This window comes from Cupressus sempervirens, chromosome 9 (assembly GCF_028749045.1).
Source record: "Cupressus sempervirens isolate cs-2001-9-10 chromosome 9, ASM2874904v1, whole genome shotgun sequence".
Lineage (NCBI taxonomy): Eukaryota > Viridiplantae > Streptophyta > Pinopsida > Cupressales > Cupressaceae > Cupressus > Cupressus sempervirens.
In genome coordinates, this window is record NC_143126.1 from 613970923 (window position 1) to 613991291 (window position 20369).

General features: G+C 34.2%; 1 protein-coding gene across 1 annotated transcript in view; it reads right to left on the bottom strand.

The window, feature by feature from the left end:
* The window catches only part of LOC149540187 (DNA polymerase epsilon catalytic subunit B-like), a 54812-nt gene that overhangs the window by 4873 nt on the left and 29570 nt on the right, over window positions 1-20369 (bottom strand). Inside the window, exons 2-3 of the mRNA XM_089802665.1 lie at window positions 731-817; window positions 511-645 (exon numbers count right to left, since the gene is read on the bottom strand). Of these exons, the coding sequence (XP_089658791.1) occupies window positions 511-645; window positions 731-817 (222 nt within the window). The remainder of the gene's footprint in view (window positions 1-510; window positions 646-730; window positions 818-20369) is intronic.

Below are 20369 nucleotides of genomic sequence, written 5' to 3' on the forward strand. Positions count from 1 at the left end.
TTGGGCACACCCATGTACAAATCCTAGGTGACTTTAATGTAAAATATCCATCACCATCCAATCTAAATTAAACATAACCTAGCAAGGGCTTTCATTAATAAAAAGAAAAAAATAATATATAAAGCGAGAGTGCAGAACACTTTAAATTCACAGCATCACGAATGAAACATTCTAGTCATATACTTTCTATCTGTGAAATACACACTTATGTCAGGGTAAAAATCAGTCTTCCATGCTAGATATAATGCCTAGAGAACACAATCAAAATGTATTACTTATTAGAAAAGACAAAATAAAATAATGGTTTGATTCAATATAACTAAGACAAGATCAGAATAAATTACTTAGGCATCTGGAACAAGTACTCTGCACATTAAGACTTTAAATGGCAATGCAGATTCATTGAACCATCATGAATTGTGAACTTTCTCATGAATAGAAAGTAATTCAAAATCCCCAATAGTTTTCTAATTTAAGCAATTTTCATACTAAATACGAAAAATCACTTACATCACTCATTCTCATTCCATAATGATTAGCCCGTTGCTCCAGGAAAGGCCAATCAAAAAAATCACCATTGTAAGTCACATAAATCCCAAGTTTGACTTCATGCATATGATCAAACCACCACTTAATAAGCTGTCTCTGCATATATATCAAATTTCAAAGGAATCAGAATAATTTTCAGAGGCACAGAGTTTATGATAGAAAAGAAAATAGCCTAAACTACCTCATTTGGTACATTGGTCAATTTGAAAATCCCTTCGAATTTTGGCTTTGGTGTGTATTCCAAATCTTCAATGTCCTCCCCAACACACTACAAAAGAAGTGGCAAGATTTTAAAAATCCAAAGAGGGACTATATTCAATAAATGTACCATGATTGACGTAGAGACAACTAGATTCTTAACATGACAAAAGGGAGATATTTAAATACAACACAATTAAAGTCACTACTCCATTTTTTATATATTTATAAATGCTCCATGGTCAAATATTTGTCATGAAAACAAGAATAAGAGAAGCACCCATTTTACCCAAACTTTAAACTGTGTCATGCTCATATCAATGTGATACTAAGGAAAGTCATTCTAGAAGTCATTCTTGGAATTCTGAGAGGATATAAGCACATAGAGCTTTTTTGGTGGACAGAAAAAACTTGAAGTCAAAATTCCAACTTGAATGTAAAAAGCAAGCGTATGCTAAAACAAACTCATTATTATTAATATACCTTTCAGTTACAATTAGCACTATATTATTTGGTAAGACAATTATATTCTTTACATGACAAAATGGTGTTATTCTGGTAGGACAGGAGTGTATCTACATAAATGAACTATTCGTTAGTTCAGTTTCTTGTAAAAAGGTCAATTAGTTGACAAGATTCACAGCCACATCACATCAATTTGGCATGAAATTCCCCTTTCGAAGCTTGCAAAGCCAATTCTTCCCATTTAACTTATACATTATTCAAAACTTCTAATCTTGATTCCAAACTCTATGAAAAGTTTGGAAGTAAACCAAATCTTTGCAGATGAAACTTATTAACCAAAGTCATATCAATAATATCATTTTAATATATTTATCTTACAAAAGCATATTCAAATGAAGTGACTTCTTGTCATTCAACTTATTTTCTATTCAAAACTTTTTCATATTTTAATGATGTTATGGTTTTCAATAAGAACAAAGAGGTGCAACTGCAATAGTTTCAGAAAGGGTGGGGTGTCTAAATAGACATGTCTCATCATAGTGCACTTCATAGGATATATTACTTCTACAATTATTCATCTTTTGCATCCAATCTTTTCCTTCTTTTGTTGAGTTTCTTAGTTGTCATTTTGCAAGTAAACACACAGTATCCATTACTGATAGAAAAATAAATGTGCTCTATTATCATTTGCAATGCAGTGTGTTTAATTTACCCAAATTTTATTTACTATATATTTTGTATTTCTTTGATAAATATAAATATATACAAGTAATTCTGAAAGTATATACCCGGTGGGACTTGGAGACTCTCCTGTCCATAGTCTCTTACATTCAGTGGGATCTGAATATCCAAGGGCATGCAGTAAGGTGTCTTAGACTTGGCTCCTACTCATGGCCATGATGGATTTGATTTGAGGTAAGTCTTTCGAACCCAAACTGTGGTCTTCGAGCACCAATATTCAAACAGGAGTTAACAAAAAGAAAACAAACTTTGAAAAATATAATGTTACATTCTTCCTCCTCAAAATTTAAAGGCATCTATCGGTTCATTGGAAGAAACAGAAGTTTGAAGCTTAAAAAATGACATACTAGGGCACGCCCACGGCTTCCACTATTACAGCAAGTCATTCTTCCTCAATACTCCACTAATCGATCTTAGATCAAAATGAAAATGGATGAATGAAGACAAGAGAAACTTACAAATAGCATCTACCAGCATTTCACAGCAAGGACAGATCTTTCTGAGGCATTCAAAAGAGCGAAAACCATTTTTGCATGCAGCTCCCACGTACGGGCAAATGCATAACAATGAAATAGCGAAATCCCTTTTTCAGTTTAACATTATGAAGCCCATGTTGGTCAAAATTTTGACCAACACAGGAATGGATTTTTTTTAAAAAGATGTTTTTCCTTCCATATTTTGACCAATCTAAAACATTTTAATAGATGGTCAAAAAATAGGGTCAAATGTACTAGTGAATACTTCACAAGGAGCAAATGAATGCAGAGACAATCCTCAAGAAAGACCCCAATCTTTGTAAACCTGATGGACTTGTACACCTAGTAGTAGAGATTGCCATCTAGCATAAGTCATTGGATGTTGCACTAGCAAATTGGGATGCAGCTCTGTGTCATGTCCCCTTTTCAAATAATTAAAAAATAATAATCTTTGCTAAGGCAGGCAGGCCCAAGAAAGTGAAGTTTCGAAAAAAGGGGGTTAATCTTTGGAAACCGTTGGACTAATAAATGAAAATTATTATTAAAATATGTTTCATTAACCTCTCTTGGATGTGAGTTACAGTTATGCCCTCTTTTAAGGGGTTTGGAGGCATTTTGGGCTGATGGGAGAACTTGATTTTTGCTCATTCTTTGTTATTCTTCAGATGCTGCCAAACCTATGGAGAAGGAGACCCAAGAATGGGAGTTTGCAGGTTTCCAGGGAAACCCAAGAATGGGATTTTGTAGGTTTCTAGGAAGGCTAAGGACAGGAGTTTGAAGCCATTCCATGTGCGTGCTCATACAGAGTTTGCCTTTGTGCTGAACAGTGTAGATTTGTGGGTTTTTGGGTGTGTTTTTTGCATGAGTTTGGTGTTTTCAGTTGAGCATTTCATATCAGTTTTGGTTGCTGCTGTATTTCAGACTTTAAGCTGTTAAAATAGAGCTGAATATATGTATTGGGATGTGATTAAACTTTTGAGAGAGTTTATTAGTGTTTTTGTGGTGTTTCCGGGCATTTTTGTGTTAATTTTGGGAGCCCGATGAGCATAGTTTTTGCCCTACATTTGTGAGCTGTTGTGTAAAGGCTATATAGATATGGAAATTTTATTTTGTAGGCTATTATGCTGCTGAAATTTCTGTAAAAATTTCCATTTTCAGATTTATTAATAATAGGTGAAGCTGTGAAGCTTTTGGCACCATTTCTGGCATACCCGATTTGGGGTTTCTTGAGAAATTTGGAGGATCTTTATGATATTAGTTGTTTGATCTTAAAGATCTGATTAAAGGTTCGAAATATCATACAAAATCAAAAAAGGGACATTTTGGTGGTATCAGATCCATGATCTTGCCAGCCTGAGGGTTTGTAGAAGTTGCATGTCAGTTTTGACAACTACCTAGATCTTGCATTTCAGTTTTGAGAACTACCCAAATCTTGCATGTCATAATTTATGGTTGCATGTTGCTTCTAATAAGTTTCATGTCAACATTTATGGTTGCATGCTACTTATAATCATTTTCATGTTAGTTCTTGGTGAATTTGGTGGTTGTAGAAGTTTGCATTTCAGTTTTGACAACTACTCAGATCTTGCATGTCAGTTTTGACAACTACCCAGATCTTGCATGTCATAATTTGGTGGTTGCATGTTGCTTCTAATCACTTGCATGTCAAAATCTATGGTTGCATGCTACTTCTAATCATTTTCATGTTAGTTCTTGGTGAATTTAGTGGTTGTAGAAGTTTGCATGTCAGTTTTGACAACTACTCAGATCTTGCATGTTAGTTTTGACAACTACCCAGATCTTGCAAGTTAGTTTTGACAACTACCCAGATCTTGCATGTCATAATTTGGTGGTTGCATGTTGCTTCTAATTAGTTGCATGTCTAAATCTATGGTTGCATGCTACTTCTAATCATTTGCATGTTAGTTCTTGGTGTTTGAAGAAGTTATATCCTATTGGGGTTACACTCTACTTTATCTAGAATGGACAGGTATAGTATAGAGTCTCAGAGGACACGATCTTGGACAATTGATAGCCAGAGTCAAAATAGTAGAAAGGATGGTTATTTAGACATTTGAGATAAACTTATGAAAATAAGCCATGACATGTCTAAACAGTTGGTTGAGCAGCACCGTATAATGAATGACATGTTATCTGACCCAGCTAAGGTGGATAAGTTGACTGGATTTCTATTTGGCAAATTTTCTCACAGGACAGATGACACAATTCCCAAGAACTTGCATGAGGAGTTTGAGAAACTAGCTGATAGCCAGTAGAGGTCTCAGATTCTACTCTGCCACAGGAGGTGGTGGGAAAGGATATTACACAGATTGATAGTAACGGTCAACTTGATACTCAAATTGAGACAATTGTTTACAAGTTGTCAAAGGGTGATGCCACAGGTATTCAGGATGGTATAGTTACAATAGGCAGTGACTACAGTGTAGTGGGTTCAGATGATGATTATGAGGATGTTGTTGTGCAGGATGGTGAGATACCTGGTAGAGATGAGAAAACATTGAGCATTCATGACTTTGCTGAGAAAGAGTACCAGGCACAGTTAGATGCTTCATCACATGAGGTTGAGGCAAGTAGTACTTCACATGATTTATCCCGCCAGCTGAAGGTGAGTGAAGATAGTATTTTGACTTCATTATCTCATCATGATAGGTATGTGGAGTTAGTTGGTATTGGTCATATTACTCAAGTGAGGATTTTTCTTGAGTTACCAGCTGATTCTAGTTTACAGATATGGACTCAAGATTGTTATATTGGCATTTGGGATTCAGTTGACAGGAGATCTTTAACACTTTTTGGTAGCAGTGTTTGTTTGGGTGCTATCATGGATTTGATTAGCAGATTGCATGATGTTGTCTTTTCTTGTGCTAGCAGCTTGTCCAATGTTGGTATTAGTTTTTATACACCGATGTTGGGCTTTGTTCATATATCTAGTCGACCATACTTGCTAGAATGTGTTGATGATATTTCATATTTGGCAGTGTGTATAGATGAGTCCCAGGATCATATTGGCATTGATGACATCCAGGAGGATGCAGTGGGCAATTTTGAAGACTTAGTTTCCTTGGGTATAGAGGAGTTGGACAGCAATGCTAATGTTTTTGATACTCCGTATGTTGATATGAGTTTTAGATTTGATTCACAGGATATGGATGGTAATACTCTAGAGACTAGTAACTTTGAGGATAATCCTTTAGACAGTGCATCAGAGGAGGTTTGTAGGAGACAGTCAAGCTAGTGCCATCATGTGTCTAATCAGTTGAGAGTTAGTGACCAAGACATTGCTATCACTTGCCAGCATTTCGATGTTGCTCATCAGTTGTTAGCAGTTTATGGATGGGGTTCTCCTACTAGTGATGAGCAAGGAGGCAGTTATCTTTCCTTGACAGAGTTCCACTCTTTATGGGAGGCTATCCAGATTCTGAGACAGGATTATATGCAGTTAGTAGCCGACAGAGATTATCTTATGAAGTGGGGCAGTACAGCATATGATGCATTGTTGGCCAAGGAAGATGAGGTGAGTGAGCTTACTGAGCAGCTTGTGGTGACTTCTGAGATTCTTGAGAGTACACAGTTGGCTTTCAAGGAGTCACAATTTCATTTGGCTAAGGTGACCATGGAGTTAGAGCGACTACAGTCTTCACCTGATTCTATACAGTCACAAGCAGTGGTGTTTGGTGATCCGAGGATGTCCATGGCCGAGATTGTCAGAGACAGTGGAGATGGGGATGCATCCATTCTTGATACTAACATTGGAATATCAGGTTCATTCCCACTAGAGTTAGGTTCAGTTGAGTTGGGTGTTGTAGCAAATTGTTGTATGCCTGACATGGTGGTGGCCTCTAGTATTGATGGCACAGAGACTGGAGATTTATCAAAGATCATGTGTGATGTTGGTGAGTTGGCAGTTGGCATGGTTCCTACTAGTAACACTACTCCCTTGGTGATATCTTCGGAGGTAGTAGTTAGTTCCAACATGGTTAATGATCAATTGTAGTTAGTTTCATCTAGATTACAGTCTGAGCCACTAACTGAGATTGGTGCATTCTATCGGCATTACACTGTGAGGTATGCTCATCAATTTACCTTTGATGACCATGTTGATGAGATAATGATACAGAGATGTACTTTGGTTCCTAGTGCTTATCATCAGTTATGGGACAATTTGATGCCTCAAGATGAGAGTTGTGATGGGCATGACATGGCGATAGGTTCTATAGTTGACAGCTTAATAATACATGACTTAGAGCAGGAGTTTCAGAGTGATGCTTCAGCGGGTGTTGTTATTGATTCTACTCCTTTGGCTATGACATATCCTGACTTAGCTGGTGATCAGTCACAGTGGGTTGTATCACTTGTTGATGGTGAGTTGTTGACTAAGGTTGGTTTTTTTTATCAACATTATATTGCAAGGTATGTACATCAGTTAGCATTTGATCCTTGTGTTGAGGAGTTGATGGCAGGAAGATTTGGTTTGGGTTCCAATTCTTGCTATTTATCTTGTGATGGCTTTTCACCATCAGGGGTGCATGGTAGTTATGGTTATGAGATAGTGGCCGGTGATTTGCAAAGTTGTGTTGACTATAGGAGTTGTACAGTGTGTGGATTCTCCATACTTGGTACAGTTTCATTCGAGAGCATTCACCATTGTTGCAGAGTTGGATTGTGCATTCCGTATAGGCCAGTGGGATGCGTTGATGGTATTTACTGTGTTAGTAGTTTGATTTGTCCACTTTGCTTGGGTTCTGATGTTCTAAGAGTTTGTGCCTCATGGGTTTTTGATTGTGGTAGTGGTGATTTCAGAGTTTGGTTGAGCTATAATTGTCAGTTTTATTATGGATTCCTCTTGGTCATATTGCAGAGGATATTGCAGGAGCCTGTGTTAATTGGTAGTAGTATAGTCATGACTACATTTGGGATCCAGGTGGATTGATTGGTTTATTGTTCAACCATTGCTTGAGGACAAGAAATTTTTGGGAGGGGAGGACTTGTCATGTCCCCTTTTCAAATAATTAAAAAATAATAATCTTTGCTAAGGCAGGCAGGCCCAAGAAAGTGAAGTTTCGGAAAAAGGGGGTTAATCTTTGGAAACCGTTGGACTAATAAATGAAAATTATTATTAAAATATGTTTCATTAACCTCTCTTGGATGTGAGTTACAGTTATGCCCTCTTTTAAGGGGTTTGGAGGCATTTTGGGCTGATGGGAGAACTTGATTTTTGCTCATTCTTTGTTATTCTTCAGAGGCTGCCAAACCTGTGGAGAAGGAGACCCAAGAACGGGAGTTTGCAGGTTTCCAAGGAGACCCAAGAATGGGAGTTTGCAGGTTTCCAGGAAGGCTAAGGACAGGAGTTTGAAGCCATTCCATGTGCGTGCTCATACAGAGTTTGCCTTTGTGCTGAACAGTGTAGATTTGTGGGTTTTTGGGTGTGTTTTTTGCATGAGTTTGGTGTTTTCAGTTGAGCATTTCATATCAGTTTTGGTTGCTGTTGTATTTCAGACTTTAAGCTGTTAAAATAGAGCTGAATATATGTATTGGGATGTGATTAAACTTCTGAGAGAGTTTATTAGTGTTTTTGTGGTGTTTCCGGGCATTTTTGTGTTAATTTCGGGAGCCCGATGAGCATAGTTTTTGCCTTACATTTGTGAGCTGTTGTGTAAAGGCTATATAGATATGGAAATTTTATTTTGTAGGCTGTTATGCTGCTGAAATTTCTGTAAAAATTTCCATTTTCAAATTTATTAATAATAGGTGAAGCTGTGAAGCTTTTGGCACCATTTCTGGCATACCCGATTTGGGGTTTCTTGAGAAATTTGGAGGATCTTTGTGATATTAGTTGTTTGATCTTAAAGATCTGATTAAAGGTTGGAAATATCATATAAAATCAGAGAAAGGGACATTTCACTCTGAAGGTACTACTTGAAGTAAATAGTACATTTTTTGCCAAGTATGGCATTTCCTTATAAGACCTTTGACATAAGTGTCAAAAAGAGGGAGAATAAGTATGGAGTAAGTGTTAAGTAGAGATTAAGTATGGGGGAGTTAAGTATAGAATGAAATGGTAAGTATGATGAAAGGGGGAGATAGAGAATTTTTGACAAATCTTGTATAACATATTAGTCAGAATGCAGAAATAGGACAGAAATCACTGAGTGTACAAGGCATAATCAACTCATAGGGAGTCATAAGGTATATTATTATTTGTTTCTAAAATTTTTGAAGCAAATAAGAGGATGCATGAAATAATGTCAAGATCACAGGATCTTAGTTAAGTTTTTTTGCCACTCATGTCAAAGGGGGAGATTGTTGGTTTAAAGAATAATTTTGATAGCTGAGTGTCAATACACTTAACCATTTTTCACTAAACATTCCAAGCAAAGAGTAGGTGCCGAGTGATATCAAGTGCCAAGTTATTCAAGTGCTGAGTGATATCAAGTGCCAAGTGATATCAAGTGCTGAGTTATTCAAGTGTCGAGTGATATCAAGTGCTGAGTGATATCAAGTGCCGAGTTATTCAAGTGCTGAGTAATATCAAGTGCCAAGTAACATAAGGTTCTGAGTGATACAATTTTTTTTAGGTGCCAAGTTATCCAGGAAACAACATGTACTGAGCATCAGTAATGCTTCAGGAGTCGAGTAACTCAGGATATCAGCATAAGAGTTTGTAATTGCACAAACTATGATGTAAACCGTTTTTGTAGCCAACATAAGGTAAATCTCGAAAGATCTAGAGATAAGAACGAATCTTTTACATTTTCTATGAAATTTGCATGTAGCCAATTGGAAAATTGGAAAGGCATGCAGCCAATCAGCAAAAAGGGAAGTATTGAGCGGGAAATTGAGATTCAATGTGGATCATAGATCCATATCTAACCCTAAGTCTTCGAAGTCTTTTTAAGGAAGACAAAAAGATTCACTGTAATGATGATGAGAGAAGGAGAATAGTGTTAAGGGGAAAACATAATGGAATTCAGTGAAAGAAGACATAAAGAGTAAGAGCAGTAATTCAATATTCAGTTGATTAGAACAAAGCAAAGGAGACAAACAGAAATTAGATCTCAGAGGATCGAAATCAGAGAGAGAGCCAGAACAAGTGCCCGCATTCAGCAATCAAGGATTGCAAACTATCAGATTTATAATACCTAATACTCTCTTACCATTGTATTAGAAAGGAAATCTTATGTAGATAGGTTGGCTTAACAGCTATTTGTATATCCTTATCAAAAGGTGATTAAATCCTTTAACAGGGTGACACTTCATGTTAAGTGTTTGTAAATCCTTTAACCAGGTCACTATTGACATAGTGTAAAGCCTTTAACAGGGCAGGCCTTTAACAGGGTAGACCATCAGAAGTGGTTAAACAATATTACTGCAGTGAATTTCTGTGGGTATCATCCCCACCCCAGTTTTACCTTCTTATTTTTGGAGGGTTTTTGGGTTACCAAGTTCCAGTGTTATGTGTTGATGATGCATGTCTTAGTTTCATATTTTCATGATGTATTTACATGCATGCAATTTACTTTCAGATAAACGTTTTATCGGATAAAGTGTAATACTTCTGATTCACACCCCCCTCCTCTCATTAGTATTCTTTCCATATTTGAATATTCCAACAATATAATTTAAGGTGTAATATATGGATTATCATTAAAATTTAAAAAAGAAAAAGAATATAAGAGTAATGGTCCTTTATTTAGTTATTTTATTTTATCTGGATAATTACTTAATTATGAGTTTATGCAATAATGAAATTATTTATTTATTATTTAATCTTGAATATTGAATGATTACATGGTAGTGTTTATATATTAAAAACTACAATAATAATTGAATACTTATTATTTTATAACAAAAATAAATGTTTGTTTATAATTCACAAGTAGTTGTGCATTTGTTAATATATAATTATATAATACTAGTTTTTTTATAATAAAAAATAAAATAAAATTAATAGATTAAAAAAATAGAAAAAAATTCCCTACACTCAAAACCCACTTTTTCATAAGAAGCTAAGAATTTTGGAGAAACTTATGATGAGATCCTTGACTTCTAGTTTTGCATCTTGATCTCCTCTAACAATGTAGCTTTTACTCATTTTAACTAGGATGACCATGATTTGGTTGTGACCTTACATAATTATGATTTTTTTAATCATTTATACTTGTGAATTGAAAAAAAATTATAGAACCTGATCAATTTTAGTCATGAAGCTAAGATTTTTAGTCATGTAGTCATTTATTTTCTAAGTTCTACTAGTAAATATATTAATATGTAATTGATGCTTGTTAATCAAATTTCAATGCTAAATTGTGTTATGGAGAATAGTAATGTGAAATTCTAATTAAAAATTTAGAAGAAAAAAAAAATCATTGGATGGTCAACATGACAATGTGTGCCAAAAAATAGTAGTCAAACATCATCTTAATAAGTTCCTTTAGTTACTTCATTGTCCTTAAGATAACATTGGAAGAGGGTAGGACCAATTTGATTGTGTGGCAACATATACATCATTTATCCTTAAATTAACAAATGTTAGGTTAAAAAATAAAAAAACAGTCATTAGTCGTCTTTGGATGGGTGACTAATTACATAGTCATTTATTTAGTCATTTTAATTTAGCTAACCTTGTGAATTTACCTCATGACCAAATTGGTCATTTATTTAATCGTCTCTAATTATAAATTACAATAAAATAGTAGAATTTGATTAGTTTTAGTTGTGTGATGAAAAATTTTAGTCACATGACTAAAAAATTTGGTCACATGGTCATTTATTTGCCCAATTCTACTAGTGATTCTACAAAAATTTTCCCACAATTGAATATTGTTAATTATTTTATAACTTGCATATGAAAGTAAACCAACAATGTTGAACAATAAATATAATCATACACATAGAGAACTCATAACACCGTTATTTGTTAACTAGGGAAACTGTGGCCAAGGGAAAACCTCGGTGGGGATGATACCCACAAGATGATTCACTAAACAAAAGGATCCTATTAAGGATATTAACCCCGTTAGAAGTCTATGAAGTACATATAGTTTCTTGAGTCCTTGTTAGAGGAATAGGCCTTCTTAGAAGCCTCAACCCTATTAGGAGTTGCTTCAACCCTAATAGGAGTTGGTAGGACAATTGCAATGTATGCAAGAAGAGCCCACTACCCTAATATGCATTTACACAATAAAGTTGTTCACAAGAATAGATATACATACAATACTTTCTCACTATTGTAATTTACACTTGCTCCGATCATACATCAAATCTCATAGCACATAAGGCTCATATAACTTTTAGGTTGTCTGTAAAATAGTTTTCATATCATATCTCTTCACATATATTGCACACTTATCTACATAAGATAAGATCTTTGCTTATACTTCACAAATTAGTAATTCTCTACTCAGTCGGCCTTCATGTGTTTATACAATTGATATAATATAAAATAACTTATGGAATAGTATCCATAAAGTCAGCTCATCAATACTTAGTAACTATTTTATTAACAAAATAATTCCTTAAGTCGTACAACTCAATTCTTTGTTATGCTCTGTTCTGCCCTGTCAAATACCTAAAATCATCATGACATTGTCATAATTCTATCCTCAAATACACATAAGCTAACTCAAAGTGTGTCATGTATACACATCTCATCTATCTCTATGTTGTTGCAAACAGTCTAACACTTAGTTAATTTTCTAACTCTAAATGCATAAACAAAATTTTGAACATATGTTGCCATAAATTACAACTCTCAATACATCTATCTGACAATACTTCCAACAATCTCTCCCTTTGGAATTGATGGCAACATTTGAGAAAATTTACTAAGTCCCAAAATGATGTCATACATAACAAAAACAAATAAAAGTAACCACACAAAATTGCCTTCAAAATATAACAATTTTATTCATGTTTTGATGGATCATTACATTCCTTATCACTCCTTTACATTGATACATAGGTATGCTCCCCCTTACATATACATATACAATATCCTTACCTATATGACTTCTTCTCCTTAGTAATTATAATCATACAATTTTCCTTTACATATTACTCCCCCTTTCACATCAATGGAAAAGGTGTCAAAAAACTATATACAAAAACTTGGTGGTCTACTACTAATCAACTTGATATCTTGCAAAAATAATCTACATATACAAGCTTCAGTATAGAAAATTATTTTTTCCAATTCTCTTTCACCATATCAAAAATATTGATTAGTGTGTATAGTGCATAGGATTCCACTTCAATTGCACTCAAGTCAGTGTAGGAAAACTTGTCATACGAAGTCTTTGTTGCAAGATATTCCTCTAGTTGCCTCTATTAGAAGCATGAATGTCAATGATATTCCTATGGGGGAGTATTGTAGAAACATGATTAGATCATTATCATGATGATATGTTACATTCATGATTGTGTTTTTCATTGATGTCAACATAGCAGTTTTATGTGGTATTTGGCAAAGAACAGTGGAAAGATCAAGTTGGCACAGATAGATAGTTGAGAATTTTCATTAAACAAGGTTAAATGGAGATACTAATAAGTGTCTAATATATGTAGCTAACCTTGGAAGCATAAGATATTAAGTCTGGAAGATGTTAATCAAGTTTTGGTGAAAAATCTTTTGAGATAGAGTTTATAGAGGCATATCCTAGTAAAAATTTTATATCTCTTAGCAAAGTTGTTATTCTGAGAAGCCAAAGTTAAAGATGTGAAGAAGACATTCTAGAGATGATGTAGCTAAGCTCGCTCATCATAATTTTACATGTATGGAAATTTATTCAAGTTACAAGGTGAAAGAGTAATGTTATCACTAAGTGTAAAGTGTTCTTAATGTGGTCCTATAGTAATTAATTGAGGTGTAATAGCCGTCTCATGGAATTGTTGTATGGATTCTGTATAAAGGAAGGACATTTTCCTTTATCACATATAAAGGAAAGAAAATTATTGTAAGTAGTACAAAGAGAAGAATGTGAAGATAAGCATAGAAGAGCGAAGGTGAAGGAAACTTCATTCATGAGGTTTTATTGTGTGATTCAAAGTTTGATACTTGGATCTGAGGTTCATGACTTGGTCTACAAGGTTTGACATGTTGGAAATATAAGAGGAGTAACTAAGAGGGGAGTGGTGAATTAGCTATTACAAAAATAAATCCTAGATTCCTTAGATGTCAATACAAAATGCAAATAGATAACTGAATATTGTTGAAGCTCGATAAACACCCAGAATGTTGTAACTCGGCAATAATTAGATTACCTTAGTAAAAGATTAACATTTAAACCATTAGATGTTATCTATTATTGCCATTACTTTAACTTAGATGCAAACACATAAAGAAAATAGCATGAACACATTTGACACCATGATTTAACATGGAAACCTAATTTAGGAAAAACCACCAATAGCAACTAGTTATTTATTTTCACTCTTCTAAAGTGAGCTTTGTTAGGAGCCAACCCTATTAAAGGTTACAAAATACACTGTTAGGTGTGACCCTGTTAAAGGATTTAATCACCCTATTAGGGCTGGCCTAGTTAGAGGTTTTGAGAACAATTTAATGGAATTGTCACCTTGTTAGAGCATTTGCAAATAGTTGTTAAACCAACTCTGTTAAGAGATTTAGATCACTACTACAATGGTTAGAAAGTAACAATGAGATGACCTGATTTGATTACAACTAATTTTCTAATTTCATATCTCTATTTTGGCTTGTACTTGATCCATTTTGATTAAAAATGGCTTTACTACACCATAAGGATATTCTACTTATCCTTCAATTTTGCTTCCTCTGCTCATCAATAGATCTTCAATCACATCATCATAATTTGCACATTCTCTTGCACTTACACACACTTGCACACTTTGAAATCACAAATTGACCTTATACTTATACCTTCATCTTTCTCAAGTTGGCTCAAATACAACTTACAATAATCAATAATCATCACCTTAGTCAACTGCAATCAATAGATAAATCAATTAGGCTTAATAAAAAAAAATAAGAAAATCCTTTGTTAGCCACCTACTTGGTAGAAACTAACTCTGAAACAATTTCCTTTGTTAACCAATAGAAGCTTAGTTAACACTGCAAACTTACAAAAATCCTTTAGCAACTGAGTGAGCTTGGTTAGCATTGGTTTCATCCAACTTTCCTTCTTTACTCAAGTGAGCTTGGTTAAAACTAGCTTTCTATAACTTTTCCTTCGACACCTGAGTGAACTCGATAGATACTGTCTTCTTAACTAGGAAAACACAGGAATGCTTGATAGACACTAAGAACTATCTTCACTACCTAAGTGAGCTCGGCATATACTGACTGATAATGATTATGACATTTTTGTAACATCAAAGACAACACACAATTAATCAATTGTATCCAACAATCTCCCTCTTTGGCATTGATGGCAACACAACATGTCATAGCACAATGAAAGTTTTAGATATTTGATTTGAGAACTCCATTTGGCAATATGAGTTCTTCCTTTTATTGAATTCTATTTGCAATGGCTATTACCAAGTTCATTTGAAACATCCTCGCTCTTTCAACATACTTCATCTTTAGAAGACTTCTCCCTCTCTCATTTCCAACTTTATTCTAGTTCCAAAAATTTCTCAGAGATATGATAGTAAACTTCTCCCTCTTTGACAACACATGCTAAAGATAATAACTCTATAAATACCAATGTACCTTAAGTACTAATTCATCTACAATATGTCCATGCCAATTCTGCACCGACTGATTGATCTTCAATAGGTTCTAGTTGATGCATTCACTAAACTTCATTTAGTGAATTTTAGATAGGAGAATGACCCCTAGCTTACCACTTAGATACATAAATTCATCCTTAGGTAATGGCTTGGAGAATATGTCTACAATATGTTCCTTTGTATTCACATATTCCAATCTAACTTCTTTATCTTGCGCCAATCCTCTTGGGAAGTGATATTTTATAGCAATATGCTTTGTTTGGAATGCATTACTAGATTCTTTGATATGTTGATTGCACTGGTGTTATCACAATATATGACAACTGGATCTTTGATTTCTACCCTCATTCCTTCCAACAGTTGTTTGAACCAAACAATGTTAGAGCAATTGACTACTACTGCTACATATTCTGCCTCTATTGTGGATTGAGAAGTATAGTTTTGCTTCTTGCTTGTCCAAGATACTAGTCTTTTACCAAGAAAGAATGCTTCACCACTAGTGTTTTTTCTATCATCAAGATTTCCTACCCAATCAACATTAATAAATACTTTCAAGTCCAAATTGCTTTCATGTTTGTACCATAAACCATAGTCTTGGTACCTTTCAAATACCTCATGATTCTCTTGATTGCCATCATGTGATTTTCACTAGGATTTTCTAAGAATCTTGCCCCTATTCCAACTGCTAGAGCAATATCAAGCCTTGTGTGAACTACATACTGCAATTTTCCAATCACTGATCTATAAGTGGTCTTATCTACTTCTTTGGAATCATCATTTTTGGAAAGCTTATGTCTAGTAGACATATGTATTCCAACTAGTCTTGAATCTTCCATTCCAAATTTCTTCAGTATCTCCTTAATATACTTAGATTGAGTGATGTAGATATCATTCTTGTTCTATTGTATTTGTAATCCAACAAAGAATTTTATTTCACCAAAAAAGGACATCTCAAATTCTTTACTCATGTCTTCTAAGAATGCTTTGCACAAATCATCATTTCCTATAAATAGAGTATCATCAACAAATATTTCTACTAACACAATCTTCTTATTTGGTCTTTCCTTGATATATAGACTATTGTTATCATTAGTTCTTTGAAAATCAATCTATACCTACTAATTATGGAGTATTTCATACCAAGCTCTAGGAGCTTGCTTGAGACCATAAAAATCTTTGGGTAGTTTGAAAACCATATCTCCTTTGTCAGAATCTACAAAACCTTCTAATTTTTCAATGTAGACTTCCCCATCAAGAATTCCATTCAAGAAAGAAGATTTAACATCCATCTAATATACTTTAAATCCTATATGTGTTGCATATGCTAGTAAAGTTTTAACACCTTCAAGTCTTGCTATAGGAGAAAAAGTCTCACCATAGTCAATACCTTCTTCTTGAGAGTAACCTTTGCATACCAATATTGCTTTGTTTCTTGATACCTTTCCATCTTCATTCAGCTTATTTCTAAATACCCATTTTGTACCAATTACATTTTTATCCTTGGGTCTAGGAACAAGAGTCCAAGTTTTGTTCTTTTCTATCTATTTTATCTCTTCATTCATTGCTTCAATCCAACTTTTATTTTCTAGAGCATCTTTAACACTTCTAGGTTCAAATTCAACAAGTAAACATGTACCTTTTAATTTGCTTCTTGTCATTGTTCCATCTGATTTGTCTCCAATGATCTGATTGGGTGCATGATGTCTTCTAACATATCTTGCTAACATAGGCTCCTTGGTCTTTGAATGAGTTCCATCATATTCTTATTGAATATTAGTTTCAATCTTAGGTCTTTCTATCTATGACTTAAGTCCATCAGGCTCGGTTTGAACTGGCTTGATAGCCTTTGATTGTGACTTGGGTCCTTGCAGCTCGAGTTGCACTATCTGTAACTCAGTAGCAATTAGAGTTTATGGGGACTCAGGAGTTGAAGCTTCTTTTATTTTAGGTAGATTTGGTAGAGTATTAGGTTTGTAGTAAATGAATCTTATGTAGTCTTTAGGTTCCTTGCTGCTTTCTTCTTCACTCTTTTCTGCATACTCATTAATTTTTACATGTGCACTTTCTATAATTTTGTGAGTAGATAAGTTCAAACATCTATATGCTTTTCTTCTATAGGAGTACCCTAGAAATATGCCTTCATCACCTTTAACATCAAATTTTCCTTTTCTAGATTCTTTTAGTATGTAACATTTGCTACCAAATACTTTCAAGTAACTTACATTAGGTTTGTAGCCCTACCATAGCTGATAAGGTGTCTTGTTTGAATCTTTCTTCAACTAAAATCTATTCAAGGTATGAACTATAGTGTTGATAGCTTCCTTCCAGTATTTAAGAGCAACATTATTTTCAATCATCAGGGTTCTTGCACAATCCATGATAGATCTATTTCTTCTTTTTGCTATACCATTCTATTGTGGTGTATCAAGGGCAGATACTTGTCTTTTGATTCCTCTTTCAATGCAAAAATTGTTGAATTCATGGGAGATGAATTCCTCACATCTGTCTGATCTTTTGCATTTCAACTTCTTTCTAGTTTCTTTTTCTACTCTTGCCAGATACCACTTGAATTTTTGAAAGGCTTCTAATTTTTCTTTTAGGTACATTACTATCATCATTCTAGAGTAGTCATCAACAAAGAGAATGAAAAAAATTTCTCCACTATAACTCTCTATTCCAATAGGTCCACATAAGTTTGTATGAATAATTTCCAAGACTTCCTCTAACTGATAGTCTTTTCTTTTGAAGCTTGTCTTTCCCATCTTACCAATTTGAAAATTCTTGCATAGACCCATGTCAAGCTTCTTCAAACTAGGAATACCTCTTACTCTTTTATATTTGCTTATCTTAACCAAATTATCAAAATTCACATGACATAGTCTTTTGTGTCATAACTAGCTTTCTTCTGCTTGAGCAATAAAACATGAACAATCACTAAGATCAAGATAAAATAGATTACCTTTCATTTCCTTTCCAGAACTAACCAAATTTCCTTTCCCATCCAGTAGTTTGGCCTATTCATTCATGAATTCTACCTTGAATCTAATGTTATTTAGTTGTGCCACATGTAGTAGATTATGCTTTAGTCCTTCAACCTAATAAGCATTATCACACACAAGTTCTTTAGTCAACAAGATACATCATTTTCCTTTTATTTTACAAGGTTCATTGTTTCCAAATCTTACACTACCTCCATCATAATATTCCATATGCTCAAATTTTATTTTGTCACCAGTCATATGATGTGAGTAGCCACTATCAATAATCCGTATATCATTTTTGCTAACATGAGAGATAAGTGCCATCTTGTCTCCTTCATCATCAGATTCATCTTTCACAACAATATAAACTATTTCATCTTCACTATTGTCAGAATCTTTAGCTATGAAACACGATTTCTTACCTTTGTCCATTAAGTTCTTGTAGTTCTTGGAGTCATTCTTTCCTTTATGCTTATTTCTTTTCTTCTCATCCTTCATTTCCTTGTTTAGACACCTAGCAACAATGTAACCAATTTCTTCACAAGAAAAGCAGATTAGAGGAACTTTACCTTTGTACTTTCCTCTTCCTTTAGAGCACTTCCTTGCAAGCAGGGCTTCAAAAACTTCAAGATCATTGTCTGAACTTTCTTCTGATAATCCATCTTCTTCACTTCCTAATTGACTAGATTTTGACTTTTTACCCTTTTCTCCAAGTGAGAGTTTAGCTTTAAATGCAAATTTAATATTCTTTGAAGCAAGAACATGGTTATCATAATTGTTTAACTCAAAAACTATTAACCTTCCAACTAAAGCATCAAATCCTATCTTATTAGTTGGATCACATCTCATTTCTTGAATAGCAGATACTCTAATTGCATAAATGGGAAGAAGAGTTTTGAGCACTTTACTTACAATAGTTTCCTCCTTAATGTCTCCTCCAGATGCTTTGATTGCATTTACACTGGCCTTGATCCTTTCCACATATTTTTCAATGTTTTCATCTTCTCTCATTCTCATTTGATCAAATTTTCCTCTAAGGCTTTCTGCTTTGGCTCTCCTCACATTGTCATCTCCTCTATAGATATCTTTCAGTTTGTTCCACATTGCAAAAATAGTTTTACAGTCTTTTATCTCATCAAATTTAGCATAACTTAGAGCAGATGCAATATCAATCATCATGATATTATTCTTCTTCTTTTCAACAATGCCTTCAACTGATAATGTTCCAGTGGGAGTCTTATATTCAGCATCAAGATACGTGCAACTTGAATCACTGATGGTAGCCAGATGTAATCTCATAAGTCATTGCCATGCTACAAATTTGTCTTTGTTCAACTTGGGAATCTCTCTTTTGTAAAACATCATGATCTTTAGCTTAGGTCCATGAAACATTTTCTGCAAGCACATAAAGCTTTGATAACAATTGTTGGAAATATAAGAGGAGTAATTGAGAGGGGAGGGCTGAATCAATTACTATAAAAACAAATCCCAGATCCCTTAGATGTTAGTTTAAAATGCAAATAGATAACTAAATACTGCTGAAGCTCGATAAACACACAGAATGTTGTAACTCTATAATAACTAGATTAGCTTAATAAAAGATTAACATGTAAACCATTAGATGTTATCTATGATTACCATTACTTTAACTTAGTTTCAAACACATAAAAAAAATAGCATGAACACATTTGACACCATGATTTAACATGGAAACCCAATTTGGGGAAAACCACCAATAGCAACTAGTTACTAATTTTCACTCTTCTGAAGTGAGCCCTATTAGGAGCCAACCTTGTTAAAGGTTACAAACACATGATTAGGTGTGACCCTATTAAAGGATTTAATCACCCTGTTAGGAGTGGCCTAGTTAGAGGTCTTGAGAATAATTCAATGGAATTTCCACCTTGTTAGAGGATTTGCAAATAGTTGTTAAGCAAACTCTGTTAAGAGATTTAGATCACTGCTACAATGGTTAGAGAGTAACAATGAGATGACCTGATTTGACTGCAACTAATTTGCTGATTTTAGATCTTTGTTTTGGCTTGTACCTGATCTTTCCTCATCAAATATGGCTTTGCTACACCATAAGAATATTCTACTTATCTTTCAAATTCGCTTCCTCTGCTCATTAATAGATCTTCAATCACATCATCATAATTTGCACACTCTCTTGCATTTACACACACTTGCACATTTTGAAATCACAAATTGACCTTAAACTTATACC